This window comes from Phallusia mammillata, chromosome 6 (genome assembly GCF_965637545.1).
Source record: "Phallusia mammillata chromosome 6, kaPhaMamm4.hap1.1, whole genome shotgun sequence".
Taxonomy (NCBI): domain Eukaryota; kingdom Metazoa; phylum Chordata; class Ascidiacea; order Phlebobranchia; family Ascidiidae; genus Phallusia; species Phallusia mammillata.
The window spans coordinates 18,118,945-18,141,091 of record NC_137257.1 but is presented as its reverse complement, the minus strand read 5'-3'; the positions used below and the strand labels follow the sequence as shown (position 1 = coordinate 18,141,091).

The window sequence follows — 22,147 nt, the reverse complement described above, 5'->3', positions numbered from 1 at the left end:
TAGCAAACGGGTTTGGTTTTGTAGCACATTAAACCCGGAACAGACAACACTGAACTGCAGGCCGGTTCACACGCTGCGTGATTGGTGGAGCTGCGCGAGCCGCAGCACCCTGTCGCCTATTTCGCCCGGCATGTAGCTTTCCCAAGTGCGCATGCGCACAAGTGCAAAACGTCATGAAACGTCACGATTAGTCATGAAACTGGAGCTGCAGTTCCACCATAGATAACATATTAATGCCATAATATTTTTTTTTAAATGAAAAAAATGCCGATCAAGGCGGAAATTTTATTGATAAAAATTATACTTTAGAATAAAAAAATAAGTATCATGAAAGTTATCTGTAATGTTGTGGTGGGAATATTAAGTAAAAATCTCTAGGGGGTGCTGCAGCTCCGCAGCACCCTAGCACGAGCCGCCCCTGTTCGGATTGCTACATTTCTTTTGTGCCTCATGCCTGACTATTTCTGCAGTTAAACAAAACAATATTATACTATACTCGACATGTAACAGAACTAAGTCTGACGATACAAACTGTAAATGAAACAGTTATGATGCAGCCTTAGTCGGCTGACACGAGTGGATGCACTAAATTGCATTTCACATCGGGTGCTTGAACTTGCAGCTAAAAGGGATTAGCAAGATATGCCATAAAAGACTCAAGTTGCACAAAACCTACGCAAATAAATGTGAAAAACGTATCTAACTAAAATTACTATTAATTGCGTCGTAACAATCCTATGTAATATTTTGGTATTTGTAACTACTTTGTATACTATAGACAAAGCCACATACGACAGCAAAAGAAAACAAACCTATACGCAAAAGATCCACACAAAGAAACATGAGAATAGCCGCATAATGAGGGAAAACACACACTATAATATTCAGGATTATTTGAAGACATCCGGTTATCAGCGTGGATACAAAGAGGCCACGTAGTTTTCGGGGTTCGGCTGATATTTGAATCACGGCTGTACTTAACAACTACATCGCCTATCAGGCCGGCAGCAATCAATATATGACTAAAATAATTCGCAAAAAAATCAATTGTATCAGGGAGTTGAATTTGATTATTCCAAGTTATGTAACTGCCAAAGAAGAATAGGCTACTAAACGCAAGTAATCAACGCAAAGAAATATGAGCTTTGACCAAAAAAGTGGGGATTTCATACACAACTTCAAAGACACATTTTCTTTGCTTTGTTTTGTGCTAACAGAAGAAATCTGCACCCAAATTGGTCTTTCTCTTGAGTTTGAGTTGACTTAATTCTGTGGCTCAAATTTATGTGCAGAGTTTGTTTGATTTCGCTTCTCAAGATGTAGAACTTCAAAAATCCCGTATCTGGCTGCATTGCCATTTTTGTTAAGTTGAGTTTTGTTTTTCGGCATCAAGAGGAACGTGCATAACCATAAAAAACAGGCAGGCAATGAACTGGAAAATACTTCGTGAATGAATGCCGTTGTCATACGCCACCTTAATTAGGAAAACGACCACCACAGATGGGTCATAAGTACCTTCAACTAGATACACGTATGTTGACTTACGATTGCTTATCAAGGCACTTAACTGAACATTGCTTACTAGGAGTTGCTTTCCTCCTACAGCAATCATTATCATGGCTGGAAAAAGTAAACCAGCTGTTTGTGGTGACATCACAACCAGCAATGTCCAGACAAAGTGTGGAGGAAACATGCAATGATTCTCCTGTTCCAAGTTCCAAATTGATCAAATATGTAACCAAATGGTATTCCGCTTTTATCATAAGTGCCACTGCAGACAGAGTAAAAACTAAGTTGTATGACGCTGCGTCGGAAGAGCATGCAGCAAAAGTTTCGTTGATTGATGCTCCAGAGAAGTTCAATTTAAAATAGCCTTCATGCACGAGGACAAGTTGTAGGGAAGGCCATCCGAATATAACCCCTCCAGCTAATATTATTTCCAATAACGCAGTGATTAAGCTTAGTGTACCAAGCACAGCCATTTTTACCTGCAATATATGAAAAACAGAAAATAAAAGCCTCTATCACACTTCAAAAGATTTCTTTTTTCTTCACCAAACAGCCTAAATGTGATGTATTTTCTTGAGTTCACAAAATACCTGTACCTACGTAAATATACATGACACCGTATACAAACAGCTGTTCTTTATCTGTTTCAGAGCTGATTAAAACGCAGGTTTTATATACCGTTTAGCATCAGTACTATTTCCTAAAAACTTTGGTTAATGCCTGGCAGCAACAACATTTGTTGACTTGATCACACTTAACACTAATCATGGATTAGCCCCAAAAATTCACAGCTGTAAGACATTTTTAATTCATCTGTTGCAAAAAAAATCATATCTCAACTATCACTTTCGAATAGTTCACCTTTTCAAGCAAGAATAGTCTTTGTATGTTCTAACCACAGTTGCAACGGACATGTCCTCGTCCATCTTCTTGCATCATCATTTTCCTCCCAAATCCCCTTTCAAACTTAGATTTGTGACAAATTGCATGGCTTACGGCGGTGAGAAAGATTCTGAGAATGGACATTTTTTTGGTGAACCACTTTTGACACCTTAAGATGAACGCACTTCGTCCAAGGTAGCCTGTATTACTGTCAAGTTTTTTTTTTCACGGGGTTCGAACCCAAGACAAAACCCGATCAGGTTTTTTATGTCTGTATATGGGTCAGACGCGCCGGACATCACAGCCAGTAAAGTCCATCCAAGACTGTAAAAAAACATCCAGTGCTTCTACTGCTCCATGTTCCGAATTTATCTAATATGAAACCCAAAGGCACAGAGCTTAGCATAAGATCAACAGTGGCTGAGGTGAAAATTAGGTTGAATTGTTTTTCATCGGATGAGCATGCTGCAATAGTCCTGTTACTTGACGGGGAAGAGCAATTTATTGCAAAATAACCTTCTTTCATAAGCACATACTGCAATGAAGGCCATCCGTATAGAACACCAGCTTGTACTAGCACTTCCAGCAACGCAGTAGTAATGCTAAGAGTATGTAGCAAACCCATATTTACTTGGCGTACTAACATGGAACAAACAATTGGATCCAATGAATTGAAAGAACTAAAAGTTGATTCGTTAGTTTCACTGAAACTGAAATGTAACTTTGAGAACCTAAATGAAGTACGGTTTATAACGCTTAGCCCAATATTCTCGATTTAAGGAACTTTTTAACTTAACGAGTCAAGTCAAATTTTATAAAACGTATGAATGTGTGAGTACATTAATTTACCTTCCGTATCCAAATGAACAAATGTGACAAATTAGTTCCAACGCGACACTAAGACATGAAGAAAAAAAAAAAAACATCTGGATAAAATGTACGAAAAGACCATTTGAACACATTATTTTAATATCAGCAAAATCATTTGTCACATTTTATGTTAAGAAATTAAACAAAGACTAGACGCAGTCATTAAGCCACATATAGAGAGAAATAATTGAAATCATCTGAAAATTTGACACTATATCTCGCAACCCTTGTTTTTCTGCGTTGTACCCCCCATGGGGTGCATGGGACCGTGGTTAAGAAAATCTGACCTATGGCGTTTTAACTGAACTTAGAAACTGCAAACCTAAACAAAACAAAACTGTCAAAAAATGTCTTGTCTTCAAATTCAAACCTCTAGTAGATAGTTGCTCTCCCATCGTATCCAACAGCTGTTAACCTTTCAAACTTAGTTCAGTTTTGTGGCACATAGTTTGGCCTCCGGCGTTTGGTTTGGTAAACCACCTCTGACACCATAAGATGAATCCACTACGTTCAAGGTTACCTGTATTGACAGCCACGTCTAAGACGCGGTACGGTGTTTTTTTTTTTTTTTTTTTTTTTTTTCACGGGGTTCGAACCCAGGACTCTCGGTACGGTGTTATATACGACAAGCCCTAATATGTTTGTTAATTTCATTTTTATCTTCGGTGGGCGGGCAAAGCCTGAATGCGTTATGCTCACAATGAGTCCGCCGTCGAGCTGCCTGTTTTTATTGCAAGTCCGTTGATCATTTTTTTTTATTTTTTCGGTTTTAGGCAGTTGGTGACTTCAATTTAGTTCAACCCATCGGGAACCACTGGGTCGGAGCAATGCCGCTTGAATTTCTTGCTCAGGGAAACACAAGCTATCGAGATAGGACTAGAACGCATGACTTTGTGATCACAGGCGGTTGAGCTAATCACTCAGCCAACTTGGCGGCTATATTATTATATAATAGTGAAAAGTATTGTTTTCATGCTGTTTCATAATTATTTTTTCTGCAACGCAGTAGTTCCGCTTAATGTTTTTAACATTATCTTTTTCATCTAATTCTGTAAAATCACAACAAAATGCAATTATGGCACCGAAACACTTCGGCCCAATGAAAATGTGAAGAGCGAATAAACTAACAAACTTTGTTTTGTCAATTGTTTGGTTTACACGAATTCAAATTTTCCGCAGAACAACAATTACATCATGGTAAAAAAATGTTTCATGACATAGCGCTTGCAATAAAGTTTTCAAAATATGACTAAACACAAAGCAATGTTCGAAAATAGTTACAAAATGTCTTGAATTGAGATTTTGCAATAATTCTCATGAGCCTGTACGTTTACCCGTAGTTTTCTATTCTGAAAACTTTATCTTTTTTGAAAAAATGAAAGTAGCCGAATCCGACAATTCGAAATAAAACCTTTCCGTAAACGCAATAGATAGTCGCATCTGTTTACAATTGCTGATGGACTTTTTTGTCACCCTCTTTATACGTAGTTTAGTCAGAGACACTAAATGCCTTTGCTTTTTTGAACTTGCGATTTGTACAATGAAGTACAATATGATCCCTGAAAGACACAGAATTCTTCGCAAGGGTCGTAAAAATCTAATCACATCACAAATTGTCCTGCACGAAAAATTACAATACAACCCCAAGAGCCAAGGCGATACAAAAACAACGCAGCGTGGCATCCTAAAGTAAGCGGAAGTACTGCAAATTTTAATCAAGAACAGCCATATGCGATTTTTTGAACTGCAGGTTTTGTAACGACCTGTTGTTATTGTTTTTAACCCTTACGTGGCCAGCTTTACTCTTCACATCAGTTAAAAACTTTTCAAATTCGTCAAGGTGGCTGGGCTAGGCATTCGTGACGTATTCCATTTTTTCGCGCGTTTATGTGGAAAAAGGGACGAATCGGAATTACCTTCCACATCATGGGTTGAAGAGGCATGAATATTTTACCTCACGTGATTTCGCATAAACTTGAGCAAAATTGAATAGACCAAAAAGTAATACAGACTCGTTCGCCCACTAACAAAAGAGATAATGCTGTAGCGACCCCTGTCGCGTATTTATTTCTTACAAAGCGTGACGTTTGCCTTTTTCCTATTGTGCGTGTGTTTTGCCTTTTTCGTTTGGTGCGCACGTTTGCTATGCGTTTGGTTTGACGCGTCATTCTATTATTTTCGATTGAAATAAACGGACGCTACATTTGGTGACCCCAAATCCAGAAACGACTTTTCTGGAGTTCATTAAATAAGCATGTCAACCGACGGAGACACCCAGCATGCTGTTGCGATCAAACTTCCGACTTTCTGGTCAGCAGAACCACGTGTTTGGTTCCAACAAATTGAGGCACAATTTGCATTAAAGAACATAGTTGCAGACCAAACAAAGTTTTATTATGTAGTGTCCGCACTTGATCAAGATACAGCAAAGCGTATAATCGATTTATTGGAAGATCCTCCAGCAGAAAACAAGTTCGCATCAATTAAACAAAGACTGCTGGATTCCTTTGATTTATCAAATCAAGAAAGAGCAGCACGCCTGCTGAACATGGCACCTCTCGGTGACAGAAAACCTTCTGAACTTATGGACGAAATGCTAGCCCTAACGGGAAAACACCAGTCTTGCTTTCTATTCCAACATTTGTTTTTACAACATATGCCGGAAGATATTCGTATCGTCCTCGTTCAAAAAGATTTGGAAAACCCTCGCGATTTGGCAAAACAGGCGGATAAGTTATGGCTTGCTCGGACGAGCAGCATAGACTACACCATTGCCAAATTAAGAAAGCAGAGGCAAGCTAAATCTACAACACCTTTCAACAGCAACGACAGTAGTCAATATTGTTTTTACCACCGGCGTTTCAAACAGGATGCACGACAATGTCGTCCACCATGTGCTGCACAACAGGGAAACGCCAAGGCCGGTTGTCCACAATGAATGGGACAACAAGCAAATCACACAACTTATTTTTCGTGTGGGATCGAGCCTCTGGTTGCAACTTTCTCGTGGACACTGGTGCTGAAATCAGTGTCTTTCCGCCTTCCGGCTATGAAAGGAGAATGAATCACAAGGGACAAAATCTCTCAGCAGCTAACGGCAGCAATATAACAACCTACGGTTCCAAGTTAATTTCTCTTGATATTCCTTCCGGCAAGTTTCAATGGAAGTTTGTGCTCGCCGACGTATCTAGGCCACTACTTGGAGCAGATTTCCTTCGAGCGCACGGTTTACTTGTTGATGTTAAACGGCAATGTCTGGTACCATAGGCAAGACAAACCAAGCGGCACCTCGCCTAAACGCAATTAGCAACGCACAATCAAGTTATGTCAAACTTTTGGCAAAGTTTCCGGACATAACTACGCCACATTTTTCTGCAGTAATGCCAAAACATGGTGTGGAACATCACATTCCCACAAGCGGCCTACCAGTGCACTCTCGGGCAAGACGACTTCCACCCGAAAAACTAGCCATTGCAAAGGCAGAATTCAGTAAAATGATGGAGTTGGGAATAGTCCGCCGTTCATCCAGTCCATGGTCGTCTCCACTTCATATGGTTCCCAAAACATCAGGTGGATGGCGCCCCTGTGGCGATTACAGGCGCCTTAATGCAGCAACACAACCAGACCGTTACTCGATCCCACATATCCAGGATTTTACCGCACGACTGGCAGGGGCTAAGATTTTTTCTAAAATCGATCTGGTTCGAGGATATCACCAGGTACCCGTTGCGCCAGCAGACATTTCCAAAACGGCTGTCGTAACGCCGTTTGGGCTTTTTGAGTTTCTGCGTATGCCCTTTGGACTTAAAAATGCAGCTCAAGCGTTTCAAAGAATGATGGATACAGTTTGTCAGTCTTTAAAATTCGTGTTTGTTTACCTTGATGACATATTGGTTGCAAGTAAGTCAGCTAACGAACATCGCAATCATCTTCAGCAGCTTTTTAAACAATTAGCTGACCATGAACTCGTCATTAATCTTGCCAAATGTAAGTTTGGACTGACGGAAATCGATTTTCTCGGCCATCGCGTGGATAGATTTGGTGCCAGACCCTTACCTGACAAAGTCAAGGCAATTCAAAGCTTTCCCAAACCTACCACTATTAAGGGCCTACAAGAATTTGCTGGCATGATAAATTTTTATCACAGATTTCTTCCTGGTGCAGCGCAAATCATGATGCCATTGTATGAAGCACTTTCTGGCAAACCAAAACACCTGGTTTGGACCAACACAATGCTTGCAGCATTTACCAACGCTAAAAAGGCACTTGCTGCAGCAACGCTACTTCACCATCCTATACCTCAGGCACAAACCGCCTTGACGGTCGACGCGTCGCAGTCAGCTGTTGGTGCTGTGCTTGAGCAAAACATTGGAGGTTGCTGGAGGCCATTAGCATTTTTCAGCATCTCAGACCACCAGAAACAAAGGCATCTCAGACCACCAGAAACAAAGTACAGCGCGTTCGACAGAGAGTTACTGGCTTTGCATTTGGCAATCCGCCATTTTTGATACTTTCTTGAAGGGCGCAGTTTTACTGCTTTTACTGACCACAAACCGTTAACGTTTGCATTTGCAAAAGTGTCTGATCCATGGTCAGCGCGCCAACAACGCCACCTTACAGCAATATCCGAATTCACCACTGATGTTCGACACATCCAAGGAAAACATAATCAAGTCGCTGACGCATTGTCCCGGATAACTGTCTCAAGTCTACAAAAGGTGATGTTGGATTTCGATTACAAAGCTATTGCAAATGCGCAACTTGATAAAGAAGTGCAATCATATCGTACAGCAGTTACAAACCTAAAGCTTGAGGACATAACTATTGGCAACTCTGGTTTAACACTGTTGTGTGACACTTCCACTGGCACTCCGCGACCGATCATACCGATTTCGTGGCAAAAGAAAGTATTCAACATTATTCACTGTTTGTCACATCCGTCAATACGCACGACGCGCAAGCTAATAGCTTCAAGATTTGTGTGGCACGGGCTCAAACAGCAAGTAGGATTATGGGTTAAACAGTGTACAGCTTGCCAGAAATCAAAGATTCACACACACGTTCGATCAACTCTGGTGCATTACCCATTACCTCGTTCTCGGTTTGAACATGTTAACATTGACATTGTTGGCCCTTTACCACCGTCACAGGGCAAGACATATCTGCTGACAATAGTAGATAGATTTACAAGGTGGCCAGAAGCAGTTCCCATGACAGATTCCTTAACTCTAACTTGTGCCAGAGCTTTCCTTTCGGTCTGGATTTCACGGTTTGGAATTCCAGCTCACCTATCTTCTGATCGTGGTCCGCAGTTCACGTCCCAGTTGTGGTCAACGATAAGCCAATTGCTAGGAATACAACTTCATCTCACCACAAGCTTTCACCCTCAATCAAACGGATTAGTTGAACGATTTCATCGGCACTTAAAGAGTGCTTTGATGGCTCGCCTTTCTGGACCAAACTGGATTGATGAATTACCTTGTGTTATGTTAGGCATTCGAACTGCCCCCAAGGATGATTTACAGACATCTTCAGCAGAGCTCGTATATGGCTCCCCAATCGCAGTGCCAGGAGATTTCATCTTTCGTGATGAATCAGCTCCCTCTCAAGTTTTACCTGCTCTACGGGATGCAGTGGACAAACTTCTACCAACTCCTATGTCCAGACACGGCAATGTCAAAACAGCAATACCACCAAGTCTGACGGCTAGTGACTATGTGTTCATTCGGAGAGACACACATCGTCCACCACTGACAAAGCCATATGACGGACCATTTAAAGTGGTAGCGCGATCCAACAAAACTTTTACATTAAACATGGGAGGTAAAGAGAAGGTGGTATCGATTGACCGCCTTAAACCTGCACATCTTGACCTGAGTCAGCCAGTTGTTGTTGAGCAAACTCCTCGCCGCGGCAGACCACCCAAAAAAAAACATAGCGTGCAACAAAACATAACCATTTTTTGGACAAATACAGTGATTTTTGTGTTTTTCTTGCGTAATGTGAAAACTTCTCGCTTCTGGAGGGGGGTTATGTAGCGACCTGTCGCTTATTTATTTCTTACAAAGCGTGACGTTTGCCTTTTTCCTATTGTGCGTGTGTTTTGCCTTTTTCGTTTGGTGCGCACGTTTGCTATGCGTTTGGTTTGACGCGTCATTCTATTATTTTCGATTGAAATAAACGCAAATAAACAATGCAAAGATTAGAACAGGATGGAGTTAACATGGTAAGAGTTTAGTTCAGTCCATACGTTCTACAAAGTACTGTTGCTTTGCAAATCATTTTGATTTTTTTAATGAAGCGCAACTTAACATTTTATTGCGAAGTATTTTCGGATTACATTTAGCACTTTAATATAATTAAAACTAAAGATTTTGCAGCAAAATACATAAGATTGTGCAAAAGTCTAATTTTGTTATGCCAAGTTGTCAACGCAAATAAAATAGTTCAGATAAATTCCATTTTAGAGGCTTTTTTAACAGAACTTGGAGTTAAAAATGACTATGCTTGATACACTAAGCATTTTTACTGTATTACTGGAAGTGCTATTACAAGGTGGTGTTATATACGGATGGCCTTCCATACAATTTGTCCTCATTCAAGAAGGTTACTTTGCATCTAACTGCTCTTTCCTTCCAGGCAACGGAACTATGACACCATGCTCATCTGACGAGTCGACATTCAACCTCGTATTTACATTAGCTATTGCTGCACAAACAATTAGTTCAGTACCATTTGGTTACATATTGGATAAATTCGGAACATGGACCAGTCGAAGCATTGCATGTTTTCTCAACACTTGTGGCTGGACGTTGCTGGCTGTGATGACACCACAGACAGCTGGTTTACTTTTCCCAGCCATGATTTTCATTGCAACATCTGGATTGCATTTCCAAGTCAGCAACGTTCAATTAAGCGACCTGACAACCGACCATAAGTCAGGTTACCTTTTTCTTCTTGCCGGTGCTTACGATTCCGCAGTAGTGGTCTTTTTTCTGATTAAAGTGGCCTACGACAGTGGCACCCACCTTACAAGTGTTTTTCAGTTCATGGCCTGCATAAGTGTGTTTCCATGGTTACGTACGTTTCTCTTGATGCCGAAAAACAAAATTATAGTTGACAAAGATGGCAGCGTCGGTAGATACGGAATTTTGGATGTCCTGCATGTTGCAAAACGAACTCAAATAACCTCTTCAGTCGAAACGGGGTCGCCCAATACAGACAGATCAAATCCGGGGATTGAATTATTATCAATAGACGAGACACAAAATGAAGAGAATGAATTGTCTTTGAAATCGTGTTTGAAATCCCCGCTTTTTTGGACCAACCTCATATTTCTGTCAATTGGGAGTTTGCGTTTGGTGTTTTTCTTTGGCAGTTACATATCATGGGTTAGTCGGATTCATCCTTCCGACAGAATTGACTTTTTTGCGAACCTTTTTGGTTACATATTGATTGCTGCCGGCCTGACAGCACCTATCAACGGTGTAATATGCGATGTAGTAGAAAAGTACAGCGGTGATTCAAATATCAGCCAAAATACTCGAAAACTACGTGGTCTATTTGTCACCATGTTCATCACCGGATCCATTGAAATAATCCTGAACGTTACAGTATTAACTAATAGCGTTTATGGTTCCCTAGTGACAATGCTTTTCTTTCGCTCGTTTCTTTTCGGGAGTTTGTCAAATTTTTTAGCCAAAAACTTTCCATTGATTCACTTTGGTCAGCTTTACGGAATTACGGTTTTTGCTGCAGGACTTTTTTCACTTCTACAATACGCGTTGTTTCTGTCCATTGAAGACTCGAATTTGTTTTCTGTTGTGAATTACCTTCTTTTGGCAGTTTGTATTCTTAGCTTTGTCCACCCGGTTCTTATATTCGTCAAAGCCTACACATCCAGTAAATTACTAATTTAGGGATTACAACTTTACATGATAGAAAACTATTCGCTTTCAAACATATTGCTTCGTGTCCCACCAGTGACGCTTTTACCCTAAATGGTACAAATTGGGATTGTTTCCACAACACAATTCCTAATTTTTTGATTGATGCTGCTAGGTTTGATTCCTCTGTGACTTTCGCATGTTGTACATAATGTGAACCAAGCATCGTAATAATACCAAAGCAAATTAGAGCTTTAAACTATCCCCATCTATGTTTTGTTTGCACTTTATTGCATTTTGAATGGTCTGTGCAAAGTAGCTGCTAAAACAACAATACTTGATTAAGTGAATGCAATGAGTCGTAAAATGCGGTAAAAAGCGTTGAACCATGCTCCAAAGGCGGCTTCGCAAAAACAATATGTGTAATACATCTTCACGTTGAGTATTGCGTGACTAACTTGTCGCATTATTACCCCTGCTATGACGTTGCAATCTTTCACAAGTGTGTGACGATAAAATTTCGCAAAATTTACCCAAGTGCGTCGAGTTCAGATGTAAAACGTCTCGGAACGTGTTGAGTTCGTCAGCCGTAAGAGATTGTCCAGGTCACGGTGTTAAATGATGTAAAGAAGACTGCGTGCAAAAAGATCGGCGGTTCGAGCCACTATCACTACACTCTGCTGCATAACATACTCCAGTCGCAAACCAGAGGCACCAGCGATCTCGGTTGAACCGTCAAGATCGACTCTTGTCCGGTGTCAACGCAGGGTTACCGCATCTGCGTGGGCAAAATTCTTGACGGTTTAAATAAGCATGTTTGGCGACACCAAACTTTCGTCACAATGGATTATATTACATGTTGTTAAAAGTTACAAAGCAGTAGATAAATTACAAAGCATTTTTTTTCAAATTCGGTTCTTTAAAAGATTTTTTTAGCTTTCAAGAGGCGTAGTTTCGCGTTATGTGCGCGCTAGGGTGTTTCGTGCATCAAAATCAACACAGACAACAGTTATAATGTATACCGTTAAGTCCCACATTAAAAGACACGTGAAAACTGTAGGTTAAGCGAGTTGGAGTTATAACTCCGGACATTGAGAGTGTATTTGAAAATTATTTCCTGACACATACTTTGCGTCCGAATTCCGGACGAATGATAACCCTATGACAACGCCTGACAAATGTCATACCTGTATGAGGACATGTATCGGTGAGTCTATACCGGTCGAGTTGCCTTGGAGAGAAAGTCCAGCTTGTTGGCCGGAAAACAAGCCACTGGCCGAAAGATGTCTGACATATTTTAAGCGACTCCTGGAAAAAATAACTCACTGAAGTACACGAGCTCAATGCAGTCCTATTTCGAGTTAGGGTACGCAATGAGATAAGCCTCGAGAAGAAATTAACTTGTTTGATGATAGTTGTTAGTTTTTACCACACTATCCTGTACCCCAGTGGTGGCCAACCTATGGCGCATGCGCCAAACGTGGCGTATTGCATGATTAGAAAGGGCACATTGCCTTCTTTTGATAATCATGAAAATCAAATTAATAAACTAATAAATAAATAAAGTAAGCCAGCCCTATTAATTATATATATATATAGTTTATCAGGGTTATTTTTACTTAATAGTTCTTATTTCTTATTACTATCCTTCTCATGCGAAAGTTGTTTCTTTCTCTTTCTCTCTATATACAAGAAGTAGTCATAGAAGGTGGGGTTACGAGACATTTATGGCGCATCCAACACAGTATGTTAAAAAGTTAAAGGTTGGAAAAGCTTAATATTGTGTGTTAAATCACAGTACGCCAGGCCCATTGAAGGCGCTATACCGAATATGAATTTATGTTCATCTTATTGTGTGTTAATTTATTGCCTGAAAATAGTTTCCGTTTAAACTTATCATTTCACTAAATTAAAGTTTCTTGCTTCAAAGATTGTGTCATTTGTTCAAGGTGCTGCTACTACCATGAGTTGAAACGTAAAAATGTGCGTGCTGTAAACGTGTTTACGTTTCGAACAACTGCTGGGAAATCTCTTGAGAGTCAAGCTTTGCACAAAACAACTTGTAAATTTCTTTATTTGTGGTCAAATGTATGTTGGTACGTGTGTGCATCTAAAATTATATAAAGTTAAAAAATTAGGTGATACTTGTCAAATCGCCGATTGAAAACAACAATAGTAACAACCTAACATTACAAAATCTGCAGTTAAAAAAATTACATATGGCTATTTTTGATCAAAATTTGCAGTATTTCCGCTTGCTTTAGGATGCCACTCTGTGTTGTTTTTGTATTGCCATGGGGTGGTATTGTAATTTTACATGCAGAGTAATTTATGATTTGATCGTGGTTAGTTTTTCACGACCTGAGCGAAGAGTTGTCTGATTTTTGGTGATCATATTGTACGTCTCCGACTAAACTACGTATAGAGGTGGTGACTAAAAATATTGTGAAAAGAAGTGATTGTCGACTGTATTTCCGGAAAGGTTTTATTAATGAAAAGTCTCTCATTTCCAGAAGTGAAAACTACATTTCAATGTAAAGGCTTAAAAATTGATTGCAAAACCTTAATCCAAGACAAGCTGATACAGAGTAGACAAATTGAAACTCATGGAAACCAAACGATTTTCAAATCAAAGCTTTTTTGTTGATTTGTCTGTGACATTTACTTTTGGCCAAAAGGTTAGGTGCTAATAATTGTATTTTGTTGTTATTTTACAGAGTTTGCAGATAAAAAAAAACATTATGTTAAAAACATTGAGCGTAACTACTGCTTTGCTGGAAGTGTTAATACAAGCAGGCGCTCTATACGGATGGCCTTCATTGCAGTATGTCCTTATGAAAGAAAGCTACTTTGCATTAAATTGCTCTTCATCGTCGATGAACAGAACTATTACATAAATGCTAAGTTAAAACGTCGGTAGATTATTCTGACTCCGCTTTATTGGTTGGATTCGCTAGTGATTGCAATGTAGTTTATGCGGTTAAAACGTCAGCTGACCAATATTTCATTATGTTTAGGCTCTTTTCTGTCTCAAGTTTGCAGATTGTAAGTAACGAAGTTAAAACGCCTATACGTCATGTTTTCTCCACCAAGGGCACATGCGCTCCCTGGGGGTACAAGCAGCACAGCAGGGGATGCGAAATATAGTGTCAAAATTTAGCTAGTACGAAGTTTCAGGACGATTGTAATTATTTCTCGCTCTCGGGCCAGATGTGGCTTGATGACTAGGTCTGACTCCCAGGCATATCTTATGTTGTGGAACGCAACCGCGCTATTCCTGAGCACGCGGCTCGAGGCATTCTTGTGTTATTTTAATTGCTATGCGTTATGTGTGTGTACGCTCTTGGTTTGTGCCTACTGCAGGAATGTGATTGGTGCGTTTGCAATTACTTCGTGAGCCTATAAAAGGCTGTTCACTTACTACCTTACTATTCTATTTTACTGATTTCGACTGAATACAACCTAAGTTACAACAAGCAAACTGTGCTTATTTGGACTCTGTAAAGAAGCAAGGCGCAAACGTGATTGAAAACACAACAGAGTTTTTGGCGACGAGGATGGGATCGGTCAACTGAACGACTTGTTTCAATCTCAACGTTTGTGTCGATATGGAGAAGTTATTGGAGACGATGCAGAAGCAGATGCAACAGCAACATCGACAGCATGAAGAGCAGATGAATCTTATCCTGTCTGTGTTGGAAAAGTCTTCTGGTCCCGCCGTTGCTAATTCTAATGTTGCTGCACCTAGCTTTAACCCCTTTGATTCTACGACAGAATTGTGGGACGACTACTGGTCTCGCTTCTCAACATTTGTAAAGGCTCATGCAATATCCGAAAAGAGGGTTGCCCAAGTGTTTTTGACGAACCAAACCACTACAACTTACAAGCTGCTGTCCAATTTAGCAGAACAAAGTTTGCCAGCGAAAGACGTCAACGATCTAACAATGACGGAGATTGAAGGCTTCATGAAAGATCAATTTGATCCCAAGCGTTTTATTATTCGCGAAAGGTTTCGGAGCAACATGCAGCGAAAGCCAGGTGAAACGGTGCAGGAATTGGCCGCCCGGATTCGTCACGATGCTGCTACATGCGATTTCACTTCTATCAAAGATCCGTTGGATGAAGCTTTACGAACCAGGTTCATCTGTTCAATATCCAATGAAGCGGTGTTGAAGGCCATGTTTAAACTCAAGTCAGATGAACTTACTTTCTCTCGTGCGATTGAGGTTGCCATGCAGACGGAGGATGCGGCGCAAGTTGCCAAGGAAACCGTCTATGGGACAAGCGGTTCTGTGCGTAAGGTGCGCGGATCCAAGAAGCAGTCTACAAAATCCGCACCGAATGAGAAGCCCAAAGAAGCTGCCCGATGTTATCGCTGTGGGAAAACTGGTCATTTTGCGCCGGTTTGCCGTCACAAGAATGCGACGTGTCGATATTGCAATCGCATAGGTCATACTGAAGATGCTTGCCGTAAGAAGAAGTCCGATGTGGTTAATTCGATGACGAATGTTCATTTTCTAAAGTCAATTTCCACTCATTCCCCACTACACAAGTTGGAGGTTGTGGTGTCACTTTTTGGCAAATTTTGCGAGTTTGAGCTGGATACAGCAACCAGTGGAAATTTCTTGTCTGTCCACGATTGGAAGAGAATCGGGTCGCCTAAGCTTCGGGCTCCTGATCGACGTTTTAATTCTGCGACAGAGCACCCAGTGCCTTTGTTGGGTATGTTTATGACGCCAACTTCGTATGGTGGTCGAGTCTTTGATCAAGATTTCTTTGTCACGAAAGTTCCGCGCTTAAATTTGCTTGGTCGCAATGCCATTTGTTCTTTGGAGATTTCGGTTGACGACATACTGCATCATTCATCTTCCAAAGATTGCGTAAATTCCGTTGTTACGTCAGGCGACCAACGCTATCTGCCTTTACAAGATGCTTGCCGAGGTCTTTGCAACGAGTTTAAAGACATTTTCAAACCTGAACTTGGTTGCTTGAAAGGTTTAGAGCTTGAAGTGAAGTTTCAAGCGGAGGCTAAACCGGTTTTCTTTAAGCACCGTTCTGTGCCATTTGCGCTACAAGAAGATGTTGCCCGTGAATATGATGCAGGAATTGCCCGAGGAATCTGGACTCCAGTGAAGTTCAATGACTGGGGTACACCAGTGGTTCCCGTTCGAAAAGCACCGTTGTCAACTCACAACAGGCCACGACTAAGACTTTGCGGGGATTATTCAGCCACGGTAAATCCCCAATTGGCACTCCATCGACATCCACTACCTCTTCCAGATACTTTGATGCAGAAGCTTCGAGGAGGATTTGGTTTCACGAAAATCGATCTTGCTGATGCGTACAACCAAATACGTCTAGGTCCCGAAAGCCGGAAAAGGTTGGCTTTGAGCACTCACCGAGGTGTCTTGCTGCAAAATGTATTACCGTTTGGCATCACCTCGGCTCCGGGATACTTTCAACAGATTATGGACGAACTGACGCAAGATCTCCCAGGAGTGGCTGTATATCTCGATGATTTACTTGTCAGCGGTTCATCGGCAAAAGATCACTTGAACAATCTTCGTCGATTGCTTCAACGTTTAAGTGAGAAGGGGCTTCGCTGTCGTTTCGAGAAATGCAAGTTTGCACAACCCACAGTTGAATACTTGGGTCATTTACTTCATAAAGACGGCATCAGGAAAGCTTCTAAACTCGATGCTGTGCTCAATATGCCTGCACCGAAAGACGTATCGGCGCTACGTTCGTTCCTTGGGTCGGTTCAATTTTATAGCAAGTTTTTGCCACCAAGTTTTTCTTCCATTGCTGAACCTCTGTATCGTCTGACTCGAGACAAAGTTCCTTGGAGTTGGAATAACGAAGAATCAAAAGCTTTCCGTCAATTGAAGACATTGCTGTCTACTGACAACGTCTTAACTTACTTTGATCCCTCTCTTCCTATTGGGATATCTTGTGATGCGTCCAATGTTGGCATTGGTGCCGTACTTTTTCATCGCTATTGGGACGGAAGCGAGAGGCCAATTGCCAATGTCTCAAAGTTACTCTCCTCCAGTCAGCGCAACTACAGCCAAATCCAAAAAGAGGCTCTTTCAATTATCTTTGCACTGAAGAAGTTTTACCAGTATCTTTTTGGTCGTGAATTCATTCTTGTCACCGACCACAAGCCATTGTTGGCACTTTTTGGTCCTACCAAGCCAACACCTCCACTTGCGGCAAATCGGTTAGCACGATGGGCGCTTTTTCTTGGTCAGTTTAAATACAAAATCGAGTACAGGAAGACCGCCAGTCACCAGAACGCCGATGCACTCAGCCGTTTACCACAAGGGGAAGATGCCTATTTTGACAAAGAGGAAACTACAGATGATGTCGACACTGTTTGCACCATCACTACGCTAAGTCGTCAAGTCCAGCCCACAGACCCCAACACCATGAAGAAGGAATCCGGAAAAGATGATGTTCTTTCCCGAGTCATGCGTTTTGTCCAACACGGTTGGCCAACAACTCTTTCCTCGAATGATCCAGCTGCAAAGTTTCGCAGGTCTGCTGATTTGTTGACAGTTTCTCATGGTTGTCTGTTCTATGGAACTCGATTGGTTATTCCGCAAAAGCTACGACAACATGTGCTACAACTGCTACACCAAGGTCACTTTGGCATTCAAAGGATGAAGCAGTTGGCTAGGTCTGCAGTGTACTGGCCGAACATTGATGACGCTCTGCTTTTCTTAATTTACATTAATGACCTTCCTACTGCATCCAACTTTGAGACCCGTTTGTTTGCCGATGACACTTGTCTCTGGATGTCCAGTCACAATATTTCAGCATTGCAGATGTCCGTCAATAAGGAGCTAACAAAAGTTGACAAATGGATGAGAGCAAATCAACTGTCCCTCAATTACACCAAAACCAAATATATGATGTTTTCTCCACAATCTGCTTCCTTGAATCTGCACATCAACGTAAATGGTAAGGAATTGGAAAAAGCAAGGTCACTAAAATATCTGGGTGTGATTCTTGATGACAAAATGTCTTGGGCTCAACATATCCACTTTGTTAAAAATAAAATTGCTTCAGTTGCAGGAGTTTTCTCCAAACTCAGACATTATGTGCAGTTATCGACGCTCCGATGTCTTTACTTCTCCTTGGTTCATCCACACCTTCTTTATGGATTACTATCTTGGGGTTTTGCCAACAAAAAAAACATACATCCACTTTCAATCATGCAAAATAGAATTTTAAAAATCATAACCAAAAGCCCTCTTCGGACCTCAACCAACAGGTTATACAAAAAAACTAACATTCTAAAATTACAAGATATGCACAACATGGAATTGGCAAAATTTGCTTTTCAGTTTATAAACAAAAGACTCCCTTCGACTTTTGACAACTTTTTCAATTTCACATCAGCAATACATCAACATGCAACAAGAGGAGCTACTACACAAAAATTTTTTGTTCCACAAGTTTCATCAAGTCGGGCCCAAAATACAATAAAATACAAGTGCACCGCAGTTTGGAATACACTACCGGATAAACTAACCACCAAAAAAAACAGGCTTAAAAGCTTTCATGAGTAGCAGCAAATCTTTCATACTGGCAACATACATATGAGCGACTATCATTCCACAAAATCCCTAGGTTTTCTGTGCACATGGAATGTACCACACGTGGTGCAGTATTTACATTCCACGGGGTGTTATGGTCTTAATTACTTGTGCAACGCAAATACCGTTCACTAATTACCCCCGCCAGACAAGCGTGAAATTACTGCCCGAAGAAATGCGAACACATTTTTACAGCCGTATTTTCACAAAGATTCATGTTATTTATTTGATGCATTTTCAATAAAAACACTTATAACGCAGTGCTTGTTTTGTTTTTCTCTTCTTGTGTTTCTTTTTACAACCATTCACCAAAAAAAATAGATAGGGTCAGCTTTTCAAAATAGCCAATTGTGGCTCCAGCTGCACCCTTTTGTTTCAATCCCTATTTTACATGTTTACATTTATGTCATCTGTCTCATTCATATTTTGGCGTTGAAACAAATAAAACAGTGATTGATTGATTGACGATATTCTGAATCTTTGCCGAAAATGTTCCATATGCGGAAAACAGCAAAACCTTCCTACTAAATCTTCTGTCCATCCATGGATGATTCCTGAAAAACCATGGAGTCGTGTTCACATCGACCATGCTGTAAACTTCTTGGGAAGCAATTGGTTGCTCATGATCGACGCTTATTCTAAGTACCCGTGCATTCATGCTACTTCATTGATGACTTCCAAGGCGACCATGAACTTGCTCGAAGAAGACTTCGCACGTTTTGGTTATCCATACACTATTGTCTCGGATAACGCGCAGGCTTTCGTTTCTGCCGAGTTCCAGGATTTCTGCCGGCAGAGGGGTATTGTTCATCCAACGGGTGCGCCTTATCACCCGTCCACAAATGGCGCCGCCGAACGGCTAGTTCAAACGTTCAAGAAGGCAATGAAGAAGTCAGAGAAACCCCCGAAAGACGCTTTACAGGAGTTTCTTCTTCAGTACCGAAGAACCCCAAATTCTAGCGGTTTCTCCCCGAGCGAGCTGCTCAACGCTCGACAAATTCGATCGCTCATTGACACGACCCAGTCGGAAAATTATCCCCGAATCATACATATAATATATAAGTTCATGTTTGTGTTACGTACGATTTTCTGGTGACAATCATAGATATATAGGGTTGTTTTACACGGAAAGTTTACATCGGATCATACATGATTTAATACGAAGTTCTTACATGATTTTCTGAGAATATACTCGCATAATCCGTACATATACCCGTGGTTTTCTGATGTTAAACTATGATAAACCTATCGTGATTATCTGAGAATACACTCGCATAATCCCTACCGAATGTATAGTTTTCTAACATTAAACTATGATACCCCTATCGTGGAACGTCATCGTTTCACAAATTTCACACTCATAAAGAAAGAACATATTTTAATGAACGAAAAGCCATCAGAATATATAGGCGATTATAAACATGTCGCAACAAACAAGTTGTGGGTGTTCACATTAGGTAATTTATGGGCGACCACAAGGCCCAGTTGCACTAAGCCTCGTCCTCAACGAATGATGCAATATAGGTTCTGTTACAAAACCACTTCCGCTGTCGGTTTAATTTTGCTGTTGTCCCATCGGCTGCGTCCACCAGAACAATGTTGATGTCGTAAACGATTGTTTTGTTCTTTTTATTCTTGCATTCAATGAGTGGAGTAACATCTACACAATTAAGTTGTTATTTTGTTTTGAAAAAGCTTGTACACGTCTAAAATAATGTAAATTCTACTTACTGCGATGAAGTGAATTTTTTTAATCCTTGATGCAGATTTCGAGTGCTGTCGTTTGGGCCCCAATCGTCAGTTTGTTGCATCAGACTCAGATGAATCACTGTCTATATTACCAACTTCTTGCCTCTTTTCTGCCATATTACTATTTTTCATCAGCTAGGCTTTCCGTCTTTTTTTCATCAAATGGTTTGTTACATACGCTAGTAGGATCCGGCATTCTTAATTCCATTATTTCAAGTCTTACCTAAATACACCTAATGCATACAGCAGTCTAAATTAACCCAAATTTTGCGTCAAAAACGCTGATAAGTTTAAACCCGTCTTCAAATCGCTTGAACGTCTGTGTGAGCAATATAATTTTTTAAATAGGCCAACACCGCCTAGACAAAACCGCTTTTCACGCGTCGCAGCGGATTCATTGTTGTCAAACGGGCCGAAGTCTTTCTCTCGCTCTAATTATCTGTGGGGGTCGGGAAGGGAGATAACAGCGGGTCATTGCCATGCGATCTCTTGGTTATTTTCACCTAGAGAATTTAAAAGAAATGTTTGCAAAAGAAAAGTTGAAACAGGACATATACTGCAGGAGATTACAGACATCGTTGTGCGGTGACGCGCAAGTCTATTAAAAAAATTGCAACCAATTTTCACATAACGGGACAAGTGGTCTCATGTAAAAAAATAACTCGCCACTATATCCTACATCAACACATTCTACTCCTGAATTTGTATGTAGCCTAAGCGGTGATTATGAAAAATGCTTTGCGAAAAACACCCAAGAATTTTTTACATAACCCTTACAAAAATCAAAGAAGAAAACAGCGGTTCATTTCAAGTGTGAATGTTCATTGAAATATCGCAGAAATTCGTAGGTTAATGATAGAATTACACTAGAAAATCGAATGTACTTGTTTAACAAGAACTTCTGTGATAATCGCACTATATTTCTGGTATATCATGTATGATTCGGAGATAGCCCTTGGATAAAGTTCGACTGGGGATGGTACCATCACCTACACATGTCTTGCAACGCCAGCAACAAAATGCTTACGCTCCATAACCTTCTAACGCTGCGCAGCTATTTCTGGCTTGGTTATTGTATTTGTGCAATTGTCTCGCTATGTTTTTCAATAGAAGATAGATCAATCAAATCAAAATGAATAAGCCGTTTAAAGTCATACCTATATTTTTCAAGTTTTAGCTAAAATGGATTTGTTTTCTCGAAAAGGCGTGTACTTTTTTAAGTTAGTATATGTTTAGGTGCACAAACGTACCAACATACATTTAAGCACAAAAGAGAATTTTGCTGCAGAAGGTTTAAAGCTGAAATGTAGCGATCTGTGTACGTTTCCTCCCCAACAACAAACCAATGCAGTGACAACATCCTAAAAACAGTACGTAACAGATAACATCGCCTAAAACATCGCCAAAATTTCATATTGACCAACCAGTACTTTACCGACATCTATTTGATAAACCACGAATAAATGGGAGCAATTAAAAGGATTAGACACGTCAGTTGAAAAGTTTGTTTTGACAATGGACGAATTAACGCAGTAATACTTATAGCTGGGGTTGCACTTTAGCTAGATACGTTCAGGCTTTTATGTGTGTATAGTTTCAAACGTGACGCGGTTACTGATTTCTTTTTTTTTTCACGGGGTTCGAACCCAG

General features: G+C 40.5%; 3 protein-coding genes and 1 long non-coding RNA gene across 5 annotated transcripts; 3 read left to right on the top strand and 1 right to left on the bottom strand.

The window, feature by feature from the left end:
- Positions 1-5,353: 5,353 nt before the first annotated feature.
- LOC145234695 (uncharacterized) lies at positions 5,354-6,199 on the top strand. Its single transcript, XM_080099422.1, has one exon. The coding sequence runs from the start codon at positions 5,516-5,518 to the stop codon at positions 6,197-6,199; it is 684 nt and encodes a 227-aa protein (XP_079955548.1). The 5' UTR covers positions 5,354-5,515.
- Positions 6,200-8,745: 2,546 nt separating this feature from the next.
- LOC145232967 (equilibrative nucleobase transporter 1-like) lies at positions 8,746-11,679 on the top strand. Of its 2 annotated transcripts, XM_080097628.1 has the most exons (2): positions 8,746-9,487; positions 9,901-11,679. In XM_080097628.1, exon 2 carries the CDS (start codon positions 9,912-9,914, stop codon positions 11,178-11,180), a length of 1,269 nt encoding a protein of 422 aa, XP_079953754.1. In that variant the 5' UTR covers positions 8,746-9,487; positions 9,901-9,911; the 3' UTR covers positions 11,181-11,679. The 2 variants fall into 2 exon arrangements, with proteins under 2 accessions (XP_079953754.1, XP_079953753.1); XM_080097627.1 differs by lacking the exon at positions 8,746-9,487 and having other exon boundaries at positions 9,747-11,679.
- A 3,076-nt stretch (positions 11,680-14,755) lies between these two features.
- LOC145234434 (uncharacterized) lies at positions 14,756-18,975 on the top strand. The gene has a single exon (XM_080099167.1). The coding sequence runs from the start codon at positions 14,756-14,758 to the stop codon at positions 18,719-18,721; it is 3,966 nt and encodes a 1,321-aa protein (XP_079955293.1). The 3' UTR covers positions 18,722-18,975.
- Positions 18,976-20,111: 1,136 nt separating this feature from the next.
- Positions 20,112-21,477, bottom strand: LOC145233655 (uncharacterized). Its single transcript, XR_013861150.1, has 2 exons — positions 20,480-21,477; positions 20,112-20,408 (listed from the first exon to the last, which is right to left on the bottom strand). It is a non-coding gene; the product is annotated as an uncharacterized LOC145233655 (long non-coding RNA).
- Between the last annotated feature and the right edge of the window lie 670 nt (positions 21,478-22,147).

What these genes read in the sequence shown, in the direction of transcription:
- LOC145234434 (XM_080099167.1), top strand. Translation starts at nt 14,756, where the DNA reads ATGGAGAAGTTATTGGAGACGATGCAGAAGCAGATGCAACAGCAACAT.
- LOC145234695 (XM_080099422.1), top strand. Translation starts at nt 5,516, where the DNA reads ATGTCAACCGACGGAGACACCCAGCATGCTGTTGCGATCAAACTTCCG.
- LOC145232967 (XM_080097627.1), top strand. Translation starts at nt 9,759, where the DNA reads ATGACTATGCTTGATACACTAAGCATTTTTACTGTATTACTGGAAGTG.